We start from the raw sequence: 21,400 nt of genomic DNA, 5'->3' as shown, positions 1-21,400 counted from the left end.
CCTGGTGTTTCCTGGATACTCTGAGCAGGGTGGGGGTTGGACTGTGTAGACTACAATCCACCAAGAGCTTCCCTTTGATGGGCTTCTCTGCTCCACAAATAGTGGGGCTGTGAGTAGGGCAGAAGGTACTAAGTGTTGGACTCCTGCTCTTTCAGAGGCCAGTGACCTTTGAGGAGGTGGCTGTGTATTTCACCAGGGAAGAGTGTGCTCTGCCAGACCCTGCCCAGAGAGCTCTCTGCAGAGACGTCATGCAGCAGAACTATGAGAATGTGACCTCTCTGGGTAAGGATTTCAATCCCCTCCCTTCTTGGTAGGGGAAATTAAGAGCGAAGGTTCATGCCAGCCCCACAATGCTACCTCTACTCAGTCCTTTTCAGCATCACCCCAATATGCCAGTGACACAGAGGAGCCTCCCCTCCCCCCCGCTGCAGAACACTTTGGGAACAGAGCACAGGAGCCGTATTGCACAGTATCAAATAGCTCGTGTTTGCTCAAGTAAAACTGGAGGTTAGGTCCAGCATAATGAACAGAAGGTTCCTACCCCTGTCCTTCTCTTCAAACACTGAGCCTACTCCCCCCAAACCAGAACGTGCTTGGGGTGTGAGAGGCAGGCTGCTGGAGTCAGAGCTGCTGGGTCAGGGTTACTTATCACACAGACACTCAGTGTATGGCTACACTTGCAGCAGTACAGCGCTAGAAGTTAAACCTGCCTTCGTACAGCTGAGTAAGGAAAGAGCTGCAGTCTGTCCACACAGACAGCTGACAGCGCACTGGTGTGGCCACAGTTGCAGCATTTGCAGCAGCATTGGGAGCGGTGCATTATGGGCAACTATCCCAGCATTCAAGTGGCTGCAACGTGCTTTTCAAAAGGTGGGTGTGGTGGGCTGGAGTGTGACAGGGAGCGTGGAGGGAGAGAGTGGGTTTTTGGAATGCTGAGTGTGTCAGCACCCTGCCTTGCAAGTTCCGACCCCCCCCCCCGTCCCCACCCTTCACTCACTGAAAGCAAACAGCAGCTGTTGGATTTTTCTCACAGACCAGATAAGCAGCTGCTCACCAAAGTGGACCCCCCCACTTCCCTCCATGCGACGCCTCTCTCTTCAAGCTAACATTAGCTGTGGGTGTTCCAAAAGGAGCCCCCCTGCCTCTCCCTACTCATTCACAGCAAACAGTAGCTGTGTTTGGTTTTTTGATAAGCAGCTCCCGGAGCCCAGAGTTCACAACAAAACAAGGAGAGGAGCCTTCACTTAAAAGGATTATGGGGAGTTCTTCTTTGAGTGCTTGCTCATATCGATTCCAATTAGGTGTGTACACACACCGCGTGCACGTTCGTCGAAAGATTTTTACCCTAGCAACACTCGGTGGGTCGGCTGGGTCGCCCTCTGGAGTGGCGCCATTATGGCTCCGGATATATACCCCTGCCGACCCGACGGCCCCTCAGTTCCTTCTTACCACTCATGACTGTCGTTGGGACTGTGGAGCGTGGCTTTGCTGATCTCCACTTCCCTAGCTTACTCGTTGTTCTTTACTGTTAATTGTCTTTATAGTTGGAGTTTTTACAGTTGTAGTTAGTGTTAATTGTTGTGTATATATATATAGTTGTTGAGGGAGGATCGGGGATTAGCCCCTTTCCTCCACCCCAGTACCGGGCTTATGCCCTGGTCACCGGGATTCAAACCGTGCTCGGCGTGCCAAAAGCCGATGCCAATAGGGGATCCCCATGACTGCTGCCTCAAGTGCCTAGGGGAATCCCGCCTTCCTGAAAAGTACCGCATCTGTAAGTCATTTAAACCGAGGACGAAGAAGGAGCCGGACTTTCGACTGAAACAGCTCCTTGTGGAGGCGGCACTTAGCCCTGTGACATCGGTACCAAGTGCTCAACAGCCTGCATCTGTGAGGAAAGCTCCTTTGGCTCCGGAACCACGAAGGAGCCACGGCACCGACCCTTGCCGGCACCGATGTCTGCTCGGCACCGCTCCCTGTCCCTGCGGCCCAGGAAGCAACACAGTGCTCCGGCTGCTTCAGCACACAGAAGGAGGGCCCATCAATGACGGATCGCTCAGCACCATCATCTGCCGCGGCACCACTGCGTGTGGCACCGCAAGGTGTGGCACTGTTGATTCCGGTCCCGCAAAGGCTGTTGGGTCAGGTGCCCGAAAGCTCCCTGGCTCACGCTGTGGTCGAGCTTGCTCTCCCATCCATGCCAGAGACCTTTTCCACAGCGCAGGAGTTGATCGCGATCATGGAGACAGCCCTGCCTCAGTCCTCAACACCGCCGGTGCGGGTCATCCAATCTATTGGCAAGCCTGCCTTACTGAGGCTGCCCTCCGTGGGAGCAACCAAGAGGAATCGTTCAAGATCTCAGTCCTACGGACGATCTTGGTCACGCTGCAGATCCCGGTCCCGATGCTGCTCACAGTCCCACACCGCTCTCTATCGTGGTACCGGTCGCACTCGCAGCACTGCTCGGTCTCCCGTTCACCTGCCAGATACCTACGGTACCGATCCGACTCCCAGCACCGTTCACGGCACCGCACATCTCGCAGTCGCTCCAGGCGAAGGGATTCGAGATCCCAGTCGAGCTCCCGACACGACTTCGGTCGTAGGTCCCGGTCTCCCTCGCGGTACCGTTACAGCTCCCGGTACCATCCCGGGAAAGACCAACCTGAGACGTGGCTCCCTCTCAGGGTCTATCAGCACCACCTTGGCCGTCGAGACGCACCTCGGTGTCATCACAGGCTGGTAGCATTTCCTGTCCACAGGATCATGACTCGGATGTCCCCAGCTATATGTTTCCTGAGAGCCAGAGCCACGAGCAAGGACCTCATCAGTGGTCTTTCTGGACACCGTGGGCGTACCACCAAGCCCAAGGTGTTCCCTCAGTTGCACCACGGTCTGCCCCGTCAGAACACTGGACACCAGAGGCAACCGTAAGCCGCTCCCCCCCATGGGTACGGATGAGGCTTCAGTACCACCTGCAGACACCCAGGTCCCACCTGAGTCTGATGCCGCTCCTAAGAAGAGGACCCCCCACAGGACCCTCTTCTCCCTGGTCTCTGCTCTTCCTCCTCGCCAGACGAGGCTGTGGCAGGAACATCCTCCTCTGGCCCTCGCCCAATTGACCTAAAAGGGCACATCATGACCTCTTGAGATGGGTGGTGCAGAATATGAATCTGCAAGTGGAGGAGGTCCCTGAAATAGAGGACCCTGTAGTGGATATCCTATCTGCAGGCGCACCTACTAGAGTGGCCCAACTGTTTATCTGCACTATTCAAGCAAATGCAGACACCATTTGGCAATCCCCGGCCTCGATCACCCCTCCCCCCCCAGTCAGGGGAGTAGAGAGAAAATACATGGTACCTTCCAAGGAGTATGAATATCTCTACATACACCCACATACTTGCTCCTTAGTAGTTCAATCAGTAAATGAGAGGGAGCGTCATGGCCAGCAAGCTCCTGCTACCAAGACCAAGGAGGTTAGGCGCATGGACCTCCTAGGCCGCAAAATATATTCAGCCGGGGGTGTCATAAACAGATAATTAAGGGTTAATGTCTCTTTTACCTGTAAAGAGTTAACAAGCTCAGTGAACCTGGCTAACACCTGACCAGAGGAGCAATCAGGAGACAAGATACTTTCAAATCTCAGTGGAGGGAAGTCTTTGTTTGTTCTGCTTTCTTTTGTTCTCTATTCTCTCTTGGATCTAAGAGGGACCAGACGTACATACAGGCTCTCCAATCTCTGAAACAGCCTCTTCTTTTCAATTTAGTGAGTACCAGTTAGAAAGGCAGTTTAGTCTTTTGATTGTTTTCTTTATTTGCAAATGTGTATTTTGCTGGAAGGATTGTATCTCTGTTTGCTGCAACTTGTATTTGTGCTGGGAGGAGGATTCTCTCTAGTGTCTATAAGCTGAAAGACCCTGTAACATTTTCCATCTTGATTTTATAGAGATAATTGTACTTTTTTTCTTTCTTTAATTAAAAGCTTTTCCTTTTTAAGACCTTGATTGTTTGTTTTTTTTTATTCTTGTGTAAGACCGCAGGGGATGGGGTGTCTGGACTCACCAGGGAATTGGTGAGGAGAAAGGAGAGAAGGGGAGAGAGAGGTTAATTTCTCTCTGTGTTAGGATCACTGTCTCTCTCTCAGGGAGAGTCTGGGAGTGGTAGGGGGAAAAGAGGAGGGGGAAGGTGAATTTCCTCTTTGTTTTATATTCACGGAGTTTGAATCTGTGTAGTCTCTCCAGGGTAACCCAGGAAGGGGAAGCTTGGGAGAGGGAACGGTGGGGGAAAGGGTTTATTTTCCTTGTGTTAAGATCCAAGGGGTTTGGGTCTTTGGGTCCCCAGGGAAGGCTTTGGGGGTCAGAAAGTGTCCCAAAACACTATATTTTTGGGTGGTAGCAGCTCTATCATTTCTAAGCTAGTAATTAAGCTTAGAGGGCTTCGTGCAGGTACCCCATTTTTTGGACACTAAGGTTCAGAGTGGGGATACTACCTTGACATATTGGCATAGCGACGGGATAAACCAGTGAGGTTTTTATTTCTCTCCCTGTTAGCTATCTGCAGGCAGACTGAGGTTTGGGTTTAAAAGCAAAGCCAGTAGGATTTTTTTTTTCCTTTCTCTCTCCTTCTAGTTGCTAGGGAAGCAGGCTAGAGGGGACTGTGGACAAACCAAGCCAGTGGAAATTTTTTTTTTCTTCTCTCCTTTCTGGTTGTGCAGAAAGACTACCTGAAGACAGGGGCATTAGGGTTTAACAAGGATCTTTGTTAATCAAAGGGACTCCAGCTGTGAGTCAGCAAACACCAGCAAAACACATTTGCAAATGAAAGCGGGTTTTTTTGTTCTAACTTGTAGGGCAAAGGCTAGTTAGGAGGTGTTAAAAAAAGTCTGTGTTGCCAAGCAACCCTGAGCTGCAGCATTCCAGACACTCAACAGCAGAGGGCACAACCAGCACAAAAAAAGCAGGAGCCATGAGTTCCAAGAAAGCCATTAGACAGGAACAAGCAAAGCTAGAAGCCATAGAAAGAGATAACAAACATAGAAGAAAGATGGAACTAATAAATGCAGAAATAGCCAGGGAAGAGGCAGCCCACAAAAGAGAGCAAGAAGCCAAAGAGGCGGACCACAAAAGAAAAATAGAGCTCCAAAGGGAGGCACGCCAGCAGGCCCTGGAATTAGAACAGCTAAGCAGAAGAACACAGCCAATTCTAACAACTCTTCGCCAGTTACTGTTCCTTATCCCAAGAACTTTCCCACCTACAAGGCAGGTGATGACACTGAGGCCTTCTTAGAAAATTTTTTAAGGGCCTGCCTTGGGTACAGCATCTCTGAAGACCAGTACATGGTAGAACTGAGGCCACAGCTCAGTGGACCCTTAGCAGACATGGTGGCTGAAATGCCTAAGGAACACATGAACAATTATAAACTTTTTCAAAGCAAGGCCAGGATCAGAATCGGACTAACACTTGAGCATGCCCGTCGGCGGTTCAGAGCCCTAAGGTGGAAACCAGATTTGTCATTTCCCCGACACGCCCACCACATTGGAAAGAATTGGGATGCCTGGATATCAGGAACAAAGGTTAAAACTCTAGAAGAGATGTCCCTCCTGATGCAAATGGAGCAGTTCTTAGAGGGTGTTATTGAGGAAATAGAAAGGTACATCCTAGATGGGAAGCCCAAAATTGTAACTGAGGCGGGGGAGATTGGAGCCAGATGGGTGGAAGTGGCTGAAAAGAAAAAAGCTACTGTCAAGGGGAGCGAATACCACAGGGGGCATGCCGACAATAAACCCTGTACCCGAGGGCAACCCAAAACCCCACCTACAACACAAGGAAAGCCCCAAACTCCCTATTGTCCCACCTCACCAGTCTCCAATAACTCACCTCGGCCCAGTGACCAGTCAGCTGGGTGATGTTTTAAATGTAATGAACCGGGACATATAAAGGCCAACTGCCCCAAGAACCCCAAGCGAGTGCAGTTCATTACACCACCACCACACAAAGATCCCCAGGCCCAGATGCCTCTCAAATACCCTCGGAGCGAAGGGAAATTTTGAGAGTGGGCGGAAAGAGGGTTACTGCGTGGAGAGACACAGAGGCACAAGTGTCAGCTATCCACCAATCCTTTGTGGACCCCAAATTCATCAACCCAAAGGCCCAAGTGACAATTTACTCCTTCATATCAAAAGCTGTAGACTTGCCTACAGCTGAACTGAGTGTCCAGTACAAAGGCTGGTCAGGAATGTGGACTTTTGCAGTCTATGACAATTATTCCATCCCCATGCTACTGGGGGAAGACTTGGCCAACCAGGTAAAGCAGACCAAGAGGGTGGGAATGGTTACACACAGCCAAGCCAGGCAAGCTTCCAGACCCAGCTCTGTTCCTGGACCGTCCACAAAGGCCCTGTCTGTGTTAGCAGGGACCCAGACAGAGGTAGTGGACCCAGATCCGCTGCCAACGACTGCAACAGCCACAGTGCCTCCAGTCCCAGACCCGGAACTGGAAAAACAACCAGCACCAGAACTGTTGCCAGCACTGATGCCAGCGCTTGCAAACCCATCTTCAACCCCAATGCCAGAGGGCACCAGCGAGCCTGAACTGGCAGAAGCAGCAGACAACCATACCCAAGAGGCTCAGCCAGAGCCTGAAACACCACCTGGTGCACCAGCGGAGAGCAGTTCACCAGCAACGAAAACAATCCCATCACCTACATCGCCTCCAGAGGGAACAAGCCCAAGTCCATAGTCTAAGGAAGAGCTGGTGTCTCCAGCCTCAAGGGAACAGTTCCAGACTGAGCAGGAAGCAGATGACAGCCTTCAGAAAGCTTGGGCGGCATCACAGAGCACCCCTCAACCTCTCAGCTCTTCCAACCGATCCCGGTTTGTTGTAGAACAAGGACTTTTATAAAAGAGACTCTTTCTGTTGGACACCAGAAAGACTGGCATCCGCAAAAAACAGTTGGTGGTTCCAACTAAGTACCGGGGGAAGCTCTTAAGCTTAGCCCATGACCATCCCAGTGACCATGCTGGGGTGAACAGAACCAAAGACAGGTTGGGGAACTCCTTCCACTGGGAGGGGATGGGCAAAGATGTAGCCAAGTATGTCCGGTCTTGTGAGGTGTGCCAAAGAGTGGGAAAGCCCCAAGACCAGATCAAGGCCCCTCTCCAGCCACTCCCCATAATTGAGGTCCCATTTCAGCGAGTAGCTGTGGTCCTTTCCCCAAAAAAGACCCCCTGAGGAAAGTAGTACATACTGACTTTCGTGGACTTTGCTACCTGGTAGCCGGAAGCAGTAGCTCTAAGTAACACTAGGGCTAAAACGGTGTGCCAGGCCCTAACAGACATTTTTGCCAGGGTAAGTTGGCCCTCCGACATCCTTACAGATTCAGGGACTAATTTCCTGGCAGGAACCATGAAAGAACTGTGAGAAGCTCATGGGGTGAATCACTTGGTTGCTACCCCTTACCACCATCAAACCAATGGCCTGGTGGAAAGGTTTAATGGAACTTTGGGGGCCATGATACGTAAATTTGTCAGTGAACACTCCAATGATTGGGACCTAGTGTTACAGCAGTTGCTTTTTGCCTACAGGGCTGTACCACATCCCAGTTTAGGATTTGAACTTGTGTATGGCCACGAGGTTAAGGGGCCATTACAGTTGGTGAAGCAGCAATGGGAGGGGTTTACGCCTTCTCCAGGAACAAACATTCTAGACTTTATAGGCAACCTACAAAGCACCTTCCGACACTCGTTAGCCCTTGCTAAAGAAAACCTAAAGGATGCTCAGAAAAAGACATACCAGAGAGCGTTCCTTCAAGGTAGGAGACCAGGTTATGGTCTTGAAGGCGCAACAGGCCCATAAGATGGAAGCCTCATGGGAAAGGCCATTCACAGTCCAAGAGCGCCTGGGAGATGTTAATTACCTCATAGCATTTCCCAATTCCTCCATAAAGCCTAAAGTGTACCATGTTAATTCTCTCAATCCCTTTTATTCCAGAGACTTACAGGTTTGTCAGTTTACAGCCTAGGGAGGAGATGATGCTGAGTGACCTGAAGGTGTCTACTATGAAGGAAAAAGTGACGGTGGCGTGGAAGAGGTGACCCTCTCCATCACCTTGGAACGTCTGCAGTGGCAACAGATCAAGGAGCTGTGCACTAGCTTTGCCCCATTGTTCTCAGCCACCCCAGGATGGACTGGACGGGCATACCACTCCATTGACACAGGTAATGCTCACCCAATTAGAACCCCACCCTACCGAGTGTCTCCTCATGCCCAAGCTGCTATAGAATGGGAGATCCAAAACATGCTACAGATGGGTATAATCCGCTCATCTACCAGTGCATGTGCATCTCCAGTGGTTCTGGTACCCAAACCAGATGGGGAAATACACTTTTGTGTGGACTACTGTAAGCTAAATGCAGTAACTCGTCCAGACAACTATCTAATGCCACACACCGATGAGCTACTGGAGAAGTTGGGATGTGCCCAGTTCATATCTACAATTGACTTAACCAAGGGGTACTGGCAAGTACCACTAGATGAACCTGCCAAGGAAAGGTCAGCCTTCATCACCCATGCAGGGGTGTATGAATTTAACGTGCTTCCTTTCGGGCTGCAAAATGCACCCGCCACCTTCCAAAGACTTGTAGATGGGCTCCTAGCAGGATTGGGAGAATATGCAGTTGCCTACCTCGATGATGTGGCCATTTTTTCTGATTCATGGGCCGAACTCCTGGAAAAAGTCTTCGAGCGCATCAGGCAGGCAGGACTACCTGTTAAGGCCAAAAAGAGTCAAATAGGCCAAAACAGAGTGACTTGCCTGGGACACCAGGTGGGTCGAGGAAACATAAACCCCCTACAGGCCATGGTGGATGCTATCCAAAAGTGGCCTGTCCCAAAGTCAAAGAAACAGGTCCAATACTTCTTAGGTTTGGCCGGGTATAACAGGCGATTTGTACTACACTACAGCCAAATCACTGCCCCACTAACGGACCTGACCAAAAAGACCCGGCTGAATGCAGTTAAGTGAACTGATGAGTGTCAGATGGTCTTTACCCAGCTTAAGGCGACCCTCATGTCTGACCCTGTGCTAAGGGCCCCGGACTTTGACAAAACATTCCTAGTAACCACAGATGCATCTGAGTTTGGTGTAGGAGCAGTTCTGATGCAGAAAGGACCGGATCACAACTTCCACCCTGCCGTGTTTCTCAGCAAGGAACTGTCTGAGAGGAAAAGCCTCTGGTCAGTCAGTGAAAAGGAATGCTACGCCATTGTGTACACCCTGGAAAAGCTACACCCATACGTTTGGGGATGGCAATTCCAGCTGCAAACCAACCATGCTGCACTAAAATGGCTTCATACTGCCAAGGGAAACAACAAAAAACTGCTTCGATGGAGTTTAGCTCTCCAAGATTTTGATTTTGAAATTCAACACAATTTGATTTTGAAATTCAGGAGCTTCTAACAAAGTAGCTGATGCACTCTCCCATAAAAGTTTCCCAGTATCAACTGGTTAAAAATTGTTCTTAAGATGTGAAAAATCTTGTAATTTTACATAATTAGTAGTGTATGCAAAGGTGCATGTGTGTTATTAATCTGTTTATTCTGCAGTTCTAGGAAGAAATCACCGCCTGTGTGGGTTCCCCACTGTCTGCGATTTGAGGGGTGTGTCATAAACAGCTAGTTAAGTGTTAATGTCTCTTTTACCTGTAAAGGGTTAAAAAGCTCAGTGAACCTGGCTAACACCTGACCAGAGGACCAATCAGGAGACAAGATACTTTCAAATCTTGGTGGAGGGAAGTCTTTGTTTGTGCTGCTTTCTTTTGTTCTCTGTTCTCTCTTGGATCTAAGGCCACGTCCAGACTAGGAATTAAAATCGATTTTAGATACGCAACTTCAGCTACGTGAATAACGTAGCTGAAGTCGAATTTCTAAAATCGAGGTACTCACCAGATATATCGATCCCCGAGCAATCGATTTTAACCCGCCGATGCCACGGGTTAGTCTGGACGTGCGCTATGAGGGAACAGACGTACATTCAGGCTCTCCAATCTCTGAAACAGCCTCTTCTATTGAATTTAGTAAGTACCAGTTAGGAAGGTGGTTTAGTCTTTTGATTGTTTTCTTTATTTGCAAATGTGTATTTTGCTGGAAGGATTGTATCTCTGTTTGCTGCAACTTGTATTTGTGCTGAGGAGAGGAATGTGTGCATGCTACTGGACAACATCATGGCAGATGTAAAAGCCAAGACTATAACAGGATTCAAAAAAAGAGCTAAATCAATTCATGGAGGATATGCTCTGAGCCAGGAGCTGGGAATAGGTGACAGGGGAGAGATCACTTGATGATCACTTGTTCTGTTCCTTTCCTCTGAAGCACCTGGCTTTAGCCACTAGAGGAAGACAGGAAACTGGACTAGATGGATCCAATCTGACCCAGTGCGGCCGTTCTTACGTCCTTATGCTCCTTTCATACAGATGCCTGGGATTCTGCCTCACAATGTGTCCCTGAAGTCTCAGCCAAAATGCCCCAGACAGGCAAACACTCTGGGCTCCTGAAGCCTCTGCCCCCCACCTAGTGCCCTATAGCTCATCCCTGACCCTTGCTGCTGCTCCTTGCTACAGACTGTGAAAGGAGCAGAGGCAGCGCAGGAGCCCTCTGGGGATGCAGAGCTGAGGCTTTGAGAGAGACACATTGTCTGAGACATCAGAGCGCTGTAAACCATGCAGCCACCCACTCAATCAGGGGCCTGTTCCAGCCCTGACCCGGGCTACCACGATATCCCTGCCCCAGAGCAGGGTGCCCACAGATTACATCCTGAAAATAGGCCTGTGACACTAACTCCTGCTTTCCCTGACAGGGCCTCCCCTAGACCAAGTGGCATCCCAGGCAAGAAGTGTCTTCAGTGCTCGCTCCCCAATACATTACACTTTGGAATGCTTATTTTTTATTGCACTTGTAGCTCAGTTCATGATTTTGATGCACAATGTGGATGCATGATTCTCTCTGTCGTATCAGATGATAAATTTGCAGGCTAGGATCTGTAAACCTGTATTTATTCATGCCATGTATAAGTAAATAAAACAAATTCATTTCCTCTGAGCATATAGAAACTTCTTAATTTTGACAGTAACTGAACTGTACTAACATCTGGAAATGGAACTGTCACCAGCACAGGGTGGGCCAGTATTAAATAGTGTTACAGGAGGAGACAGCGTTAGGATGTTAACCCCAGTGCTTTAGTTCAAAGGTCACTTTTCTTGCCTTTGCCCTCATGAACTGAAGCACAGCATCAGAGAGATCCAAAGATTGGCCAATGGGATTTTCAAGAGCTAAAATAGCAAGCGATATTGGTCTCTCATTGGCCAGCACTGATTGATGATATGGTTTAATGAGCTGGATCTTCAAGGCAAGGGTGGCTCTGTCCACTGCCTTCCATTGCAGTGCTGGACCCCAAGTCCCTGTTGGCCAAGATGTGAAGCTGGGAGAAGAGAGTGGGGTGGCAAGCGGCTCCTGCTTTCTCCTTAGCTGGGTCCCACTCTGGTCCAGGTAGTTCCAGCTCACACAGATGATGGGATCCCCTGCCCTGGTGACTCCTGCATTACACTGCCTGGCCTGTCAGTCTGGCTAACTTGGAGCTTTGGCCTCTCCCCATTGGCCCCGGGGACTTTCAGTCTTAGGGTCCTGATTTCCGATTGATCCTTCCCACTTCTATTGGTACTGGGAACTAGCCAACCAAAAACCCACTGAGCTTTAGTAAGGGGCCAACAGTCCCTTACACGAGCTGGCCCCGGAGGGTCACCGATGTGCAGAGACAGCAGCACAAGCTGGTCCCATAGTGTATCGGGAGCACTCAAGACTGAATTCTGCAATCTGAGTTCAAGTCTCAGTGGGACCTTATGGCAAACCCTTAGAGCTCACAGTGCTCAACTTCCCTGTCTCCAGCTGTGCAAGAGCAAATCTTTCCTCTCCTGCTGGGTGACTTGCCCATTAGGGCCTGGTTGTGATGGCCACAATGGGTTGGGGCTCTAGAACTTGCTGCCCTTGTTGCTGATACCTGTAGTCCTGTGGTTTGACCAGATTCTTGGGATTCTCACAGCTTCACTTGATGCCCACAAGTTTGGCCAATTTGCTCGCAGCCACATGTTGCCTCTTGTCCACATGGCACTTGAAGGAAGAAGTGCCAGGGCCAGGCTTGATAATCAGGGCTCGCCAGGATGGAGGAAGTGTCTCAGGCTGGAGCCCAACACACCTTTCCTGCTCTGGGCACCTAGAGCAGAGACGGCTGGTGCTGACAGCTACAGAGCAACTGAGGGAGGGGCAAGAGAAGAGGAGGACCATGCTTATGTGTGGCCAGCAGACAGCCACAAAGACACACGGCCAGCCTGCTTCCTGCTTTCTGGCATGCCAAAACCCCTCTGAAGACGTGCTTAATCCACTCAGTGATCAGGAGCAAAACTTGTCAAAATGTGTGTGCAAGGAGAACCTGCTTGGCTTGGAAGGGAGTGATGAAAAAGAGTGAGTGAAAAAAATAACCAGCAAGAAAGCAAGAGCGAAAAGAACATGGAAGGCAAGCAAGGGGTGGGGGCTGGAGTTTCTGAGAAGGTTTTTGTTTGCAAGAAGCAATGTTGTTTGATCTATCATTGTACCAAAGGAGGAGATGGTTGTCTATAAAGAAGGTGTGAAGACTAAATGCATCTAATGAGGATGAGATTCAAACCCATTTGTGCAGAGCACAATGGATTAGCAGCCCATCACCTTAACCACTCAGCCACCTGGAAATGGACAGGAGGGGAAATCTAAGGCCAGCACAGATAGGGACACGAAGATGTTTTTAAATACTAAGCGGAAGCAGGGGCTGAATGAGCTCCCGTCTCACACCTAGTGACCAGCTGTGGGAAAGGCTTCAGGAACAGACCGTGTTTGCACAGACACACCTACTCTGCCTAGGTATGCAGCATGATGGGGCCGCTTCCCCAAAATGACCAGTTTTGGCTGGTGGTGGGTTACAAATCACTTTAGCACTGTGTAGTATGAAATGTTATTATCCTTCCTGCATGAGTGAAGGGCAGCAGAACATACCTAGACCGTCTGATGCAGAGGTAGGTGGGTGAGGAATAGCTTTTATTGGACTGCATAGATATGATTGAGGACATCATCCTAAAACAATGGTCCCCAAACATTTCACACTGTGCCTTCGTATCCATGGCTGTGGCCCCTCGGTAGCCACAGTTGAGAACCGGGGTTGGGAGTGGGGCTGTTGCTTGCTGGGGAAAGGGGTGAGGACAGGGGTAAGGGGGTCGAGGCCAGGCTGGGAGTCAGGGGCCCAGGCTGAGGGTGGGGTTGAGGAAGAGCTGAGATAGAATGGGGCTGAGTGTTGCTCCTTCCCTGCCCTCCATGGGGGCTGGCTCAGGCCCTGAGGTGCCCCCATGAAACTTCCTCTGTGTCCCCCTAGGAGTCCTGCCCCACATTTTGGGGACCACTGAACCCTACTCGCTAAGCAGGGGCTGGTGATGCCAAAGCTCAGGGAAAGGGAGAACAAGTGCGGGGGCCCCCAGCACCGGAACCATGCCCCCCCCCACTTCTGTCTGTGGCTCCGCCTCCTTCCACACCTTCCACCCACAGCCCCATCCACTGTCACCTCTGTTCCACCCCTTCCCCCACTAGCCCCACCCTGTCACTCCTTTACCGCTGCCCTGCTGCGGCTCCGAGACCAGAGAAGCTCTGTGGGGCTGCAGCAGGGAGTGAGAGCTCCTCCAGCCCTGGGGCTGACATGGGGGACACTTTTCCAGGGGGACCTAATTTAGCCAGGGCCCCTAGTCATGGGCTCCACTGTCCCTGAGCCTCCATTATGAGCTGCCCAGTCTACCACGGCTCAGTGTGTGGCCAATCTCCCTGTGTTCTCTGCTGTTCGTGCTGGGGAGCCTGGCCGGCCTTAGGGGTGGGCCCCCCCCGGCAGGGGGTCAAAGGGCACCGTATGCCAGTGCAAAGATGCTCAATGCTCTACCCTGCCCCAGTGCTACTCCGTGGCCCCATAGAGGGTTGGGAGGGAGCAAGGAGCAACACTATGTGCTCCATGCGTCCTGGTCACTTTCCCCACCTGGGCTGTGCTGTGAGAGGAGCATCAGAAGCTGCTGCTCTCTGCCCTCCCCTTATGCAGCCCGGCTGAGGAAAGTGACTTGGGTGCAGGGAGCTCGGATGATCTCGCTTCTCGCCCCCACAGCTCCTAGGGATTCCTGGAGGAGCAGCGTCCCAGGGAGGAGCGGCCCGCAATGCCAGCTGCTTTATGCACACAGGTCGCTGTCCCCACGTGGGTGCAGGAGGGGATGCAGGAGTTAGGGGTGAAGGGGGTGCAGGAGAGGGACAGTGGCTGGTGGTGCAGGAGGGGAGTGTAGGAGTTAAGGGGAAAGGGACACAGTGTAGGGGCTAGGGCCCAGGAGGGGGCCGGAGTTAGGGGTGAAGGAGGCGCAAGGGTTGGGAGTGCAGGAACTAGTGGAAAAGGGGGAGGGGGATCATCCAGGGCCGATGGGGAAGTGCCTAAGTACAAGTTTTACCCAGGGCACCATTTCCCCTAACGCTGGTCCTTGATAACATTTCTTGCTGGAAGGGGGAGAGGAGAGAGAAGAGGTGGTTTCTCTCTGTTTCTTTCCTCTCCATTTTCTGCTCCTTCCTTCAATCCCAGAAACCTCCCTTGTGATTCAGACTGTGCAGTGACGCCCTCCCCACCCCAGGCCTCTGGAGCCTTTGGAGCAGAAAGATCCCAGGAGCTGAGGAGGAATCCAGGGGTGAGTAGCTGGCAGGAAGGAGTCCTAGCAGCTCTTCTGGGAGCGCAGTGGAGGAATGACTCCCCCTTCTCTAGATTCTCCCTGTGGGGCTCTGGGGAGCAGGGATGGTTCTGTGATAAATTCCATCCAACATCCCCCTTTGATCCAAGCCGAGGGACATCTCAGCTCTGCACGTTCCCCTTGGCAGCACCAAAGAAGGGATGTTTTCCACTGCCCAAGAGACCCCAGCCAGGGACTCAAGACAGCCCCAGACTTTCCCTCTCGCCCTTCCTGGGAATCAAGTTCAAGAGCTAAAGAAACTTCAACTCCCCATCTGAATTAATGTCACATTTCTCACATCTACAGGAGAGAAACAAATGTTATTTCAACCCTAGGTGAGTCCATCTCACTCATTTCTCAGCCTGATTCCTTCACCCTCATTCCTTAGGGCATTGCACAACAGTGTGGGTGTTTCATTTCCCTCCTCCAGAGAACTAATTTCCTTTGCACAGATCCATGGACAGCAAAACCTCCCTGTGTCTCTTGTCTGAGCCAGGGCATTCGATTCCAGTGAACCCTTCTCTCCTGCAATGGCAATGGTCAGACAGAGAGGACGTGGCCACCTTCCCCCCGACAGGGAGCTATTCACTTTCCTCTTTCTTCCTGCTGCTGTTGTTATTCCATGAAAGGTCAGGGATGGAATAAAAAGCTGAGTTTACTCCATGGTGAGAAAAGAAAGGCGCTACCAACCCCCCGGAAAGTCTCAGTGCCCCAGAGAAAACCTGCCCCCTGCTACTGGAATCACCGACGTGCTGGTGGTATGATGGGAAAGGGACTGTCCGAATTGTTGAGCAGAGGAATGGAAACAATCTACAGCAACAGCATTAACCACAAACACACACTCTTCATGCTCCAGCCAGTAGGGAAATGGGCAGGAATTCCTGCTGTTCAGCCATGGCCACACGTACAGAGCTGCACAGCAGTGAGTGTGCTGGGGAAGCTGGTCCAGTTAAACAATTGGAAATGGCAATTCAGTGAGAACAGAGCCACAGTGCAGCGAGAAAGGTTTTTAGCCAAGTAATTGGAGGTGAGTGATTAAGATGAAGGAATAATGATCTATGGGGGTCTCCCTACACAGGTGTGAAGCCTCCTACCTATGGAAGGGCTAGAGTTCTACTTGCTGTAGTGCCACCATATTCTTGGTGCCAAGTGGAGCTGGGATTGGTTTCACCTCTAGGCAAATCTACACATAAAATGTGACAGTATCACCTCCCTTCCGAGTAGAGACTCACAGGAACAGAAGAATTCCTTCACTGAGGTAGCACTGCCTGCACCACGGTGTAGGGCAGCCGAACCACATTGCTAATGGTGGTGGGTTTCTCACCCCCTGAGAGGCAGAGCTAAGCCAACAGATGTTTCTAGTATAGACCAGCCCTTAGATCTCTCTTAGGTTAGGTCTACACCGGGGGGGGGGGGTGGGTTGACCTAAGATACTCGAATAGTGTAGCTGAAGTCGGAGTATCTTAGGTCGATTTACCTGCCCATGAGAATGGGGGCAAGTCGACCGCTGCCGTTCCTCTGTTGACTCCGCTTCTCCCTCTCACCATGTAGTGTTCTGGAGTCGACGGTAGAGCGATTGGGAGTCTATTTTATCGCCTCTACACAAGATGTGATAAAATGGATCCCTGATAGATCGATCACTACGCACTGAAGAACATAAATCCACATCGTGGAGAGGTCAAGCATAGGTTTTTATTACACACAGCACTGGTGGAGTGTCACCTTGCTTATTAGGCTCAGAGACACTGCCAACCAAATGATTACAATAGAATATATAGGTTTTCCATGGGCGGGGGCAAGTGACGGGGTAGGCAGTTTCACATCCCGGAACAGGTTTTCCAGCAAGACAAGATAGCACATTAGCCAGTGATTAACAGGTTACATAATGTCTCCACCCATGGTCTCAAGTTAGCAAGTTAACATTTAATTAATACTTTCGATAAAATGTTATTAGTATAAAATATCTATGTTGAATTCTGATTTGCGGTCCATAGGAATGGAGCAATTCCTTTGATTGTCCAACAGGTACATTCCTAAGGATTAAAACAGAACCAGTGAAAGTATATGGCAATAAAGATTGTTTTCTGTGTGTCTAAAGGCAGGCATTGGTTCCTGGGAAGGGAGGTGGAAGGATGCCATATCTTATACTGAGATGTGCCAACTTTTCCTAAACTTAAGGCTGTATCTGTGGGAAGAATGTCTCCCTACAGACGAGACTAACACAATAGGAACAGGGATCCTTTGTTCAATCTGCAACTCTGAATAAGATACAATTCTTTAGTTCTTAGCTCCAACACCTGGCAATTTGCTGACCAGGCCTATCTTAGCAAGCAAGGCTTTCTGTTTACCCCAGCTTTCTCTTAGCTGATCATTATTTCCTAGGCCTCTGGTCTCTTGACCATACTCTGGACTTTGGGTGTAGAAAAGAGCTGGCACAATCCATAGACCAGGTTGTTATATAAAATGCACATGGATTTGAACCCTTCACATCCAGTAATGGCAAAGTTCTTAGTTCAGGCTTGCAGCAGTGATGGAATAAACTACAGTCCTTTGTAGAGAGCTTCAGTTTGTAGCAAAGTCCCTCCAGAGGTCTGAAGCAGGACTGAAGACGAGACATCAGACTTTTATAGTCTCTTGCCATGTGATCTTTGCTTTCTTTGTCCCAAGGACACTCTATCCAGCATGTAGCATAGAAAAACCTTAGAGTTCTGTCCACAGGCAGGTCCCTGCATACCTTGCTGAGTCACAAGGCATATCTGCCTTCTCTCAATGGATCGATTGTATAACTGATGGTCCTTAATGGGCCATCAAACAGGCTAGGCAGAACTGACACCAACTTGTCTGGGGTGTTCCCTGGAAGCAGAGCACAACTTTGAAATATGGACAGCATAGAGACAATATTCATAATGTCAACTACAAAAACGATACACACCTAGAGATAGCATCATTATAATCAGCCAATCATAACTTCTCCTTAGACCCTCTACACGACAACCTTTCTACAATATTGGCTGCAAATATAGAAGAGTGGTTGCAATGGTGATCTATACAGTTACAGATTATGTCAATAACATCACAGGAAGTGGCACAGCATCAGTGAGACTGATACTGGAATACTGCCTCCAGTTTTGGTGTCCTCATTTGAAAAAGATGTTGTGAAATTGGAGCTGAGGAAGCAAAGAGCCACCAAATGTTTTGAGGGCTGGAGAAAAATGCCTTCTAGTGAGCTATTGAAAGAGCTCAACCTGTTTAGCTTATCAAAAGAAGATTGAAAGGTGACTTCATTGAAGTGTTGAAGGGCCTTAATGGAGAGAAAATATTGGATATTAAAGGGCTTTTTAATCGAACAGAGAAAGGCATAATAAGACCCAATGGCTGGAAGGTGAAAAGAGACAAATTCATATTACAACTAAGACACAGATATTCAACAGCGAGGATGATTCACCGCAAGAACAAACTACCAAGGAAAGTGGTGGATTCACCATCTCCTGATGTCATTTAATGAAGACTAGATGCCTTTCTGGAATGTGTTTGCCCCAAAAGTAGCTATTGTGTCCTACAGGAGGCCTGTGATATGCAGGGGGTCAGATTAGATGCTCTAATGTTCTATTCTGGCCATAAAGTCGACTAATTTCTGAAAAACTGAGTGTAGCATTGGGAGCAGCATCTGATGTTTTCCTGTCTAGGCGGCTTGTTGCCTAGAAGGAACGCACCTTGAGTGGGGTGACCACAGGGAGTAGCTCAAACCTCCAAAGTGCCTGGCCAGGGACAGGATATTAGCATAGCAAGGGAGGGGTGTGGCAGTGACATCACAAAGACCTTTTGCAGGATCTCAGACTATTGGTCAAAAGTGGTGGGGAGGTGGTGACCTCACACAGAGATGTTGACATCAGGCAGGCAGGAGAGGGGCGAGGGGCCAGGGAAACCTCTGAGACCCCTGTGGCTTTGCTTCAGCAAGTCTCCTTCTCCAGGTCTCTCTTTGAGGACTGAAAGAGTATTCGGGTTCACGGACGTGAGCGCCAGGAGGAACTTCTTTCGAGTTTTCTCCTTCCCTTTTCGTGATTTTACTAGAAAACAGATGTCTCTGTTGAGAAAGTAAGAGCCTCCTCGAGATTTGAAACCTGTTCAGTCTGATCCATCTGCTGACAGTTGAGTTCTAGGCATGGAAAGCATGAGCTTAAGGAGGCAGAATTTTATTCTGCACCTGGGATTTTATCCCTTATAATCACTGGGAACATTATGGTTTGTCCTTTTGGTTTCACCTTTTCCTCCATCCTTTCTCTTTCTGTCTTGCGTCTTTTCTCCTTTCTCCTGTTCCCCTCCCAACACTAGGAGGTAGGGGTGTGTGTGTGTGTGTGTGTTGTGGGGGAGTGCTCTGCAGCTCCCACTGTGGGAGGTCCACCCAAAAATGTGGGGCTGAAATAGTGCTCAGGCCGTGATCCCCACCCATGACCTGGGCCATCCTTTGGGCTTTCTGGTTAGAAACCTCAGCCTCTCGTCCTCAGTCTCTACCCTGATTGGCTGAGCAGGGGGTTATTTACAGGGAGGAGACCCAGGTCATCGTTGTTCTCTTTTAAGACCAAATAAATAAGACATAACCAGTCATATGTTTGATGGATTTTGCTGCTTCTCTGCATTTATTGTCTCTGAGCAGTTCATGATTCTCTCTAACATTGCAATTCTCCTCAAATCTTGCTGAATAATTACTGTGCACTGTTGTTGGTCTGGAGCTCATCTGAGAGCACTTTATTCAGGTCATTCAGTATATGAAATTCAAGATCCGATGGTTAGTTTGAAAATCAGGGCTCTTGGGTTCTATTCCCAGCTCTGCCAGTGACTGGCTGTGTGACCTAAGACAAGTCTATTCTCCTTTCTCAGCCTTAGCTTCTCCCTCTTTCAAGGAGGGATAATAATGATCCGCTCCTACCTACCTAAACACACACACTGTCTCTCCCCGCACACAAACAGTCTCCACACTACGGTTGAAAGGCAGCTGGCAATCTAGTAGGATGCCCATGGAACAAAGGGATAGAGAAACGTGCATCACTGAAAGTACAGCTGTGAAGACACCACACACCAGCCTTACCTAGCTGGCAAGACTCAAACGTCCGCAGAAAGACCCCTGTGGTGGCATAGCCCAGCTCCCTAAGGCCTCAGTCGCAACTACTTAACACAGGGGCCTTTCTACACTCTGGTTCTGTTCTCACTGAAGGGTCAATTCCTATTGTTTGCTCAGACCAGCTTCCCCAGCACACTCACTGCTGTGCAGCTCTCTACATGTGGCCCTGGCTGAACAGCAAGAATTCCTGCCCATTTCCCTACTGGCTGGAGCATGATGAGAGTGTGTTTGTGGTTAATGACATCACTGTAGATTGTTCGTTTCCTGCCCTGGGAATTCAGACAGTCCCTTTTCCCAACGTATCTCCAGCACATCCAAACTCCCTGCACCCAGGTCACTTTCCTCAACCAGGCTGCATAAGGGGAGGGCAGAGAGAAGCAGCTTCTGATGCTCCCCTCACAGCACAGCCCAGGTGGGGAAAGTGACCAGGATGGGTGGGGCACTTAGTGTTGCTCCTCGCTCCCCCCACCCCTCTATGGGCCCACGGAGGAATGCTAGGGGTGGGTGAGCTGTATCTTTGTTACAACACTTGCCCCTCCCCCCACAACGTTCCTCCACTGGTACAAACAGGGCAAAATGTGGGAACCTCCCCAGGAAGCAGTGTCTGACACTACACTGGCAGTGTGCACCTTTGCACTGCCACATGGTGCCCCTTTGATCATCGAGTGCCCTGGCTGATTTGCGGCCCCTGGAAAAGTCTCCCCCATGTCGGCCTGAGGGCTAGAGGATCTCCCACCCCCGGCTTTGGCGCAGGGGCTGCAGCAGGGACACAGAGCTTCTCTGGTCTCAGGGCTGCAGTGGGTGAGTGGAGGAGTAAATGAGTGAGCAGGGTGGGGCCAGTGGGGAAGGGGTGAAACAGAGGTTACCAATGGATGGGGCCATGGGTGGAAGGCGTGGGAGAGTTGAAAGAGATCATTATTATCCCTACTTGAAAGAGGACAGGCAGAAGAGTGTTTGAGGCCAAGGTTCTGGTGCCAGGGCCGCTACCCTTGTTCTCCCTTTCCCTGGGCTTTGGCATCACTAGCCCCTGATTAGCGAGTAGGGTTCAGTGGTCCCCAAAATGTGGGGCATAAATCCTAGGGAGACACAGAGGAACATTACTGGGGGCACCTCAGGACCTGAGCCAGCCTCCAAGGAGGGCAGGGGGGAGCACCACTCAGCCCCACTCTACCCCAGCTCTTCCCTAACCCCACCCTCAGCCTGGGCCCTGGCTCCTGGCCCAGCCTCGATCCCCTTACCTCTATCTGCACCCCTCTCCTCAGTAAGCAACAGCCCCACTCCCAGCCCATGTTCTCAACTGTGGCTTCCAAGGAGTCACAGCCATGGATAAGAGGGCACAGAGTGAAATGTTTGGGGACCACTGGTTTAGGGAGATGTCCTCAATCACTTCTATGCAGTCCAGTAAAAGCTATTCCTCACCCACCTACCCCTCCATCAGGACAGACTGGGTATGTTCTGCTGCCCTTC

General features: G+C 50.2%; 1 protein-coding gene across 1 annotated transcript in view; it reads left to right on the top strand.

Moving 5' to 3' along the window:
* The window catches only part of LOC127048433 (zinc finger protein 883-like), a 291,005-nt gene that overhangs the window by 4,470 nt on the left and 265,135 nt on the right, over positions 1-21,400 (top strand). Inside the window, exon 3 of the mRNA XM_050948239.1 lies at positions 156-282. Within this exon, the coding sequence (XP_050804196.1) occupies positions 156-282 (127 nt within the window). The remainder of the gene's footprint in view (positions 1-155; positions 283-21,400) is intronic.

Source organism: Gopherus flavomarginatus, chromosome 3 (genome assembly GCF_025201925.1).
Source record: "Gopherus flavomarginatus isolate rGopFla2 chromosome 3, rGopFla2.mat.asm, whole genome shotgun sequence".
NCBI classification, from domain to species: Eukaryota; Metazoa; Chordata; order Testudines; family Testudinidae; genus Gopherus; species Gopherus flavomarginatus.
The sequence above is the reverse complement of the archived record's forward strand: the minus strand, read 5'-3'. Positions and strand labels throughout refer to the sequence as shown.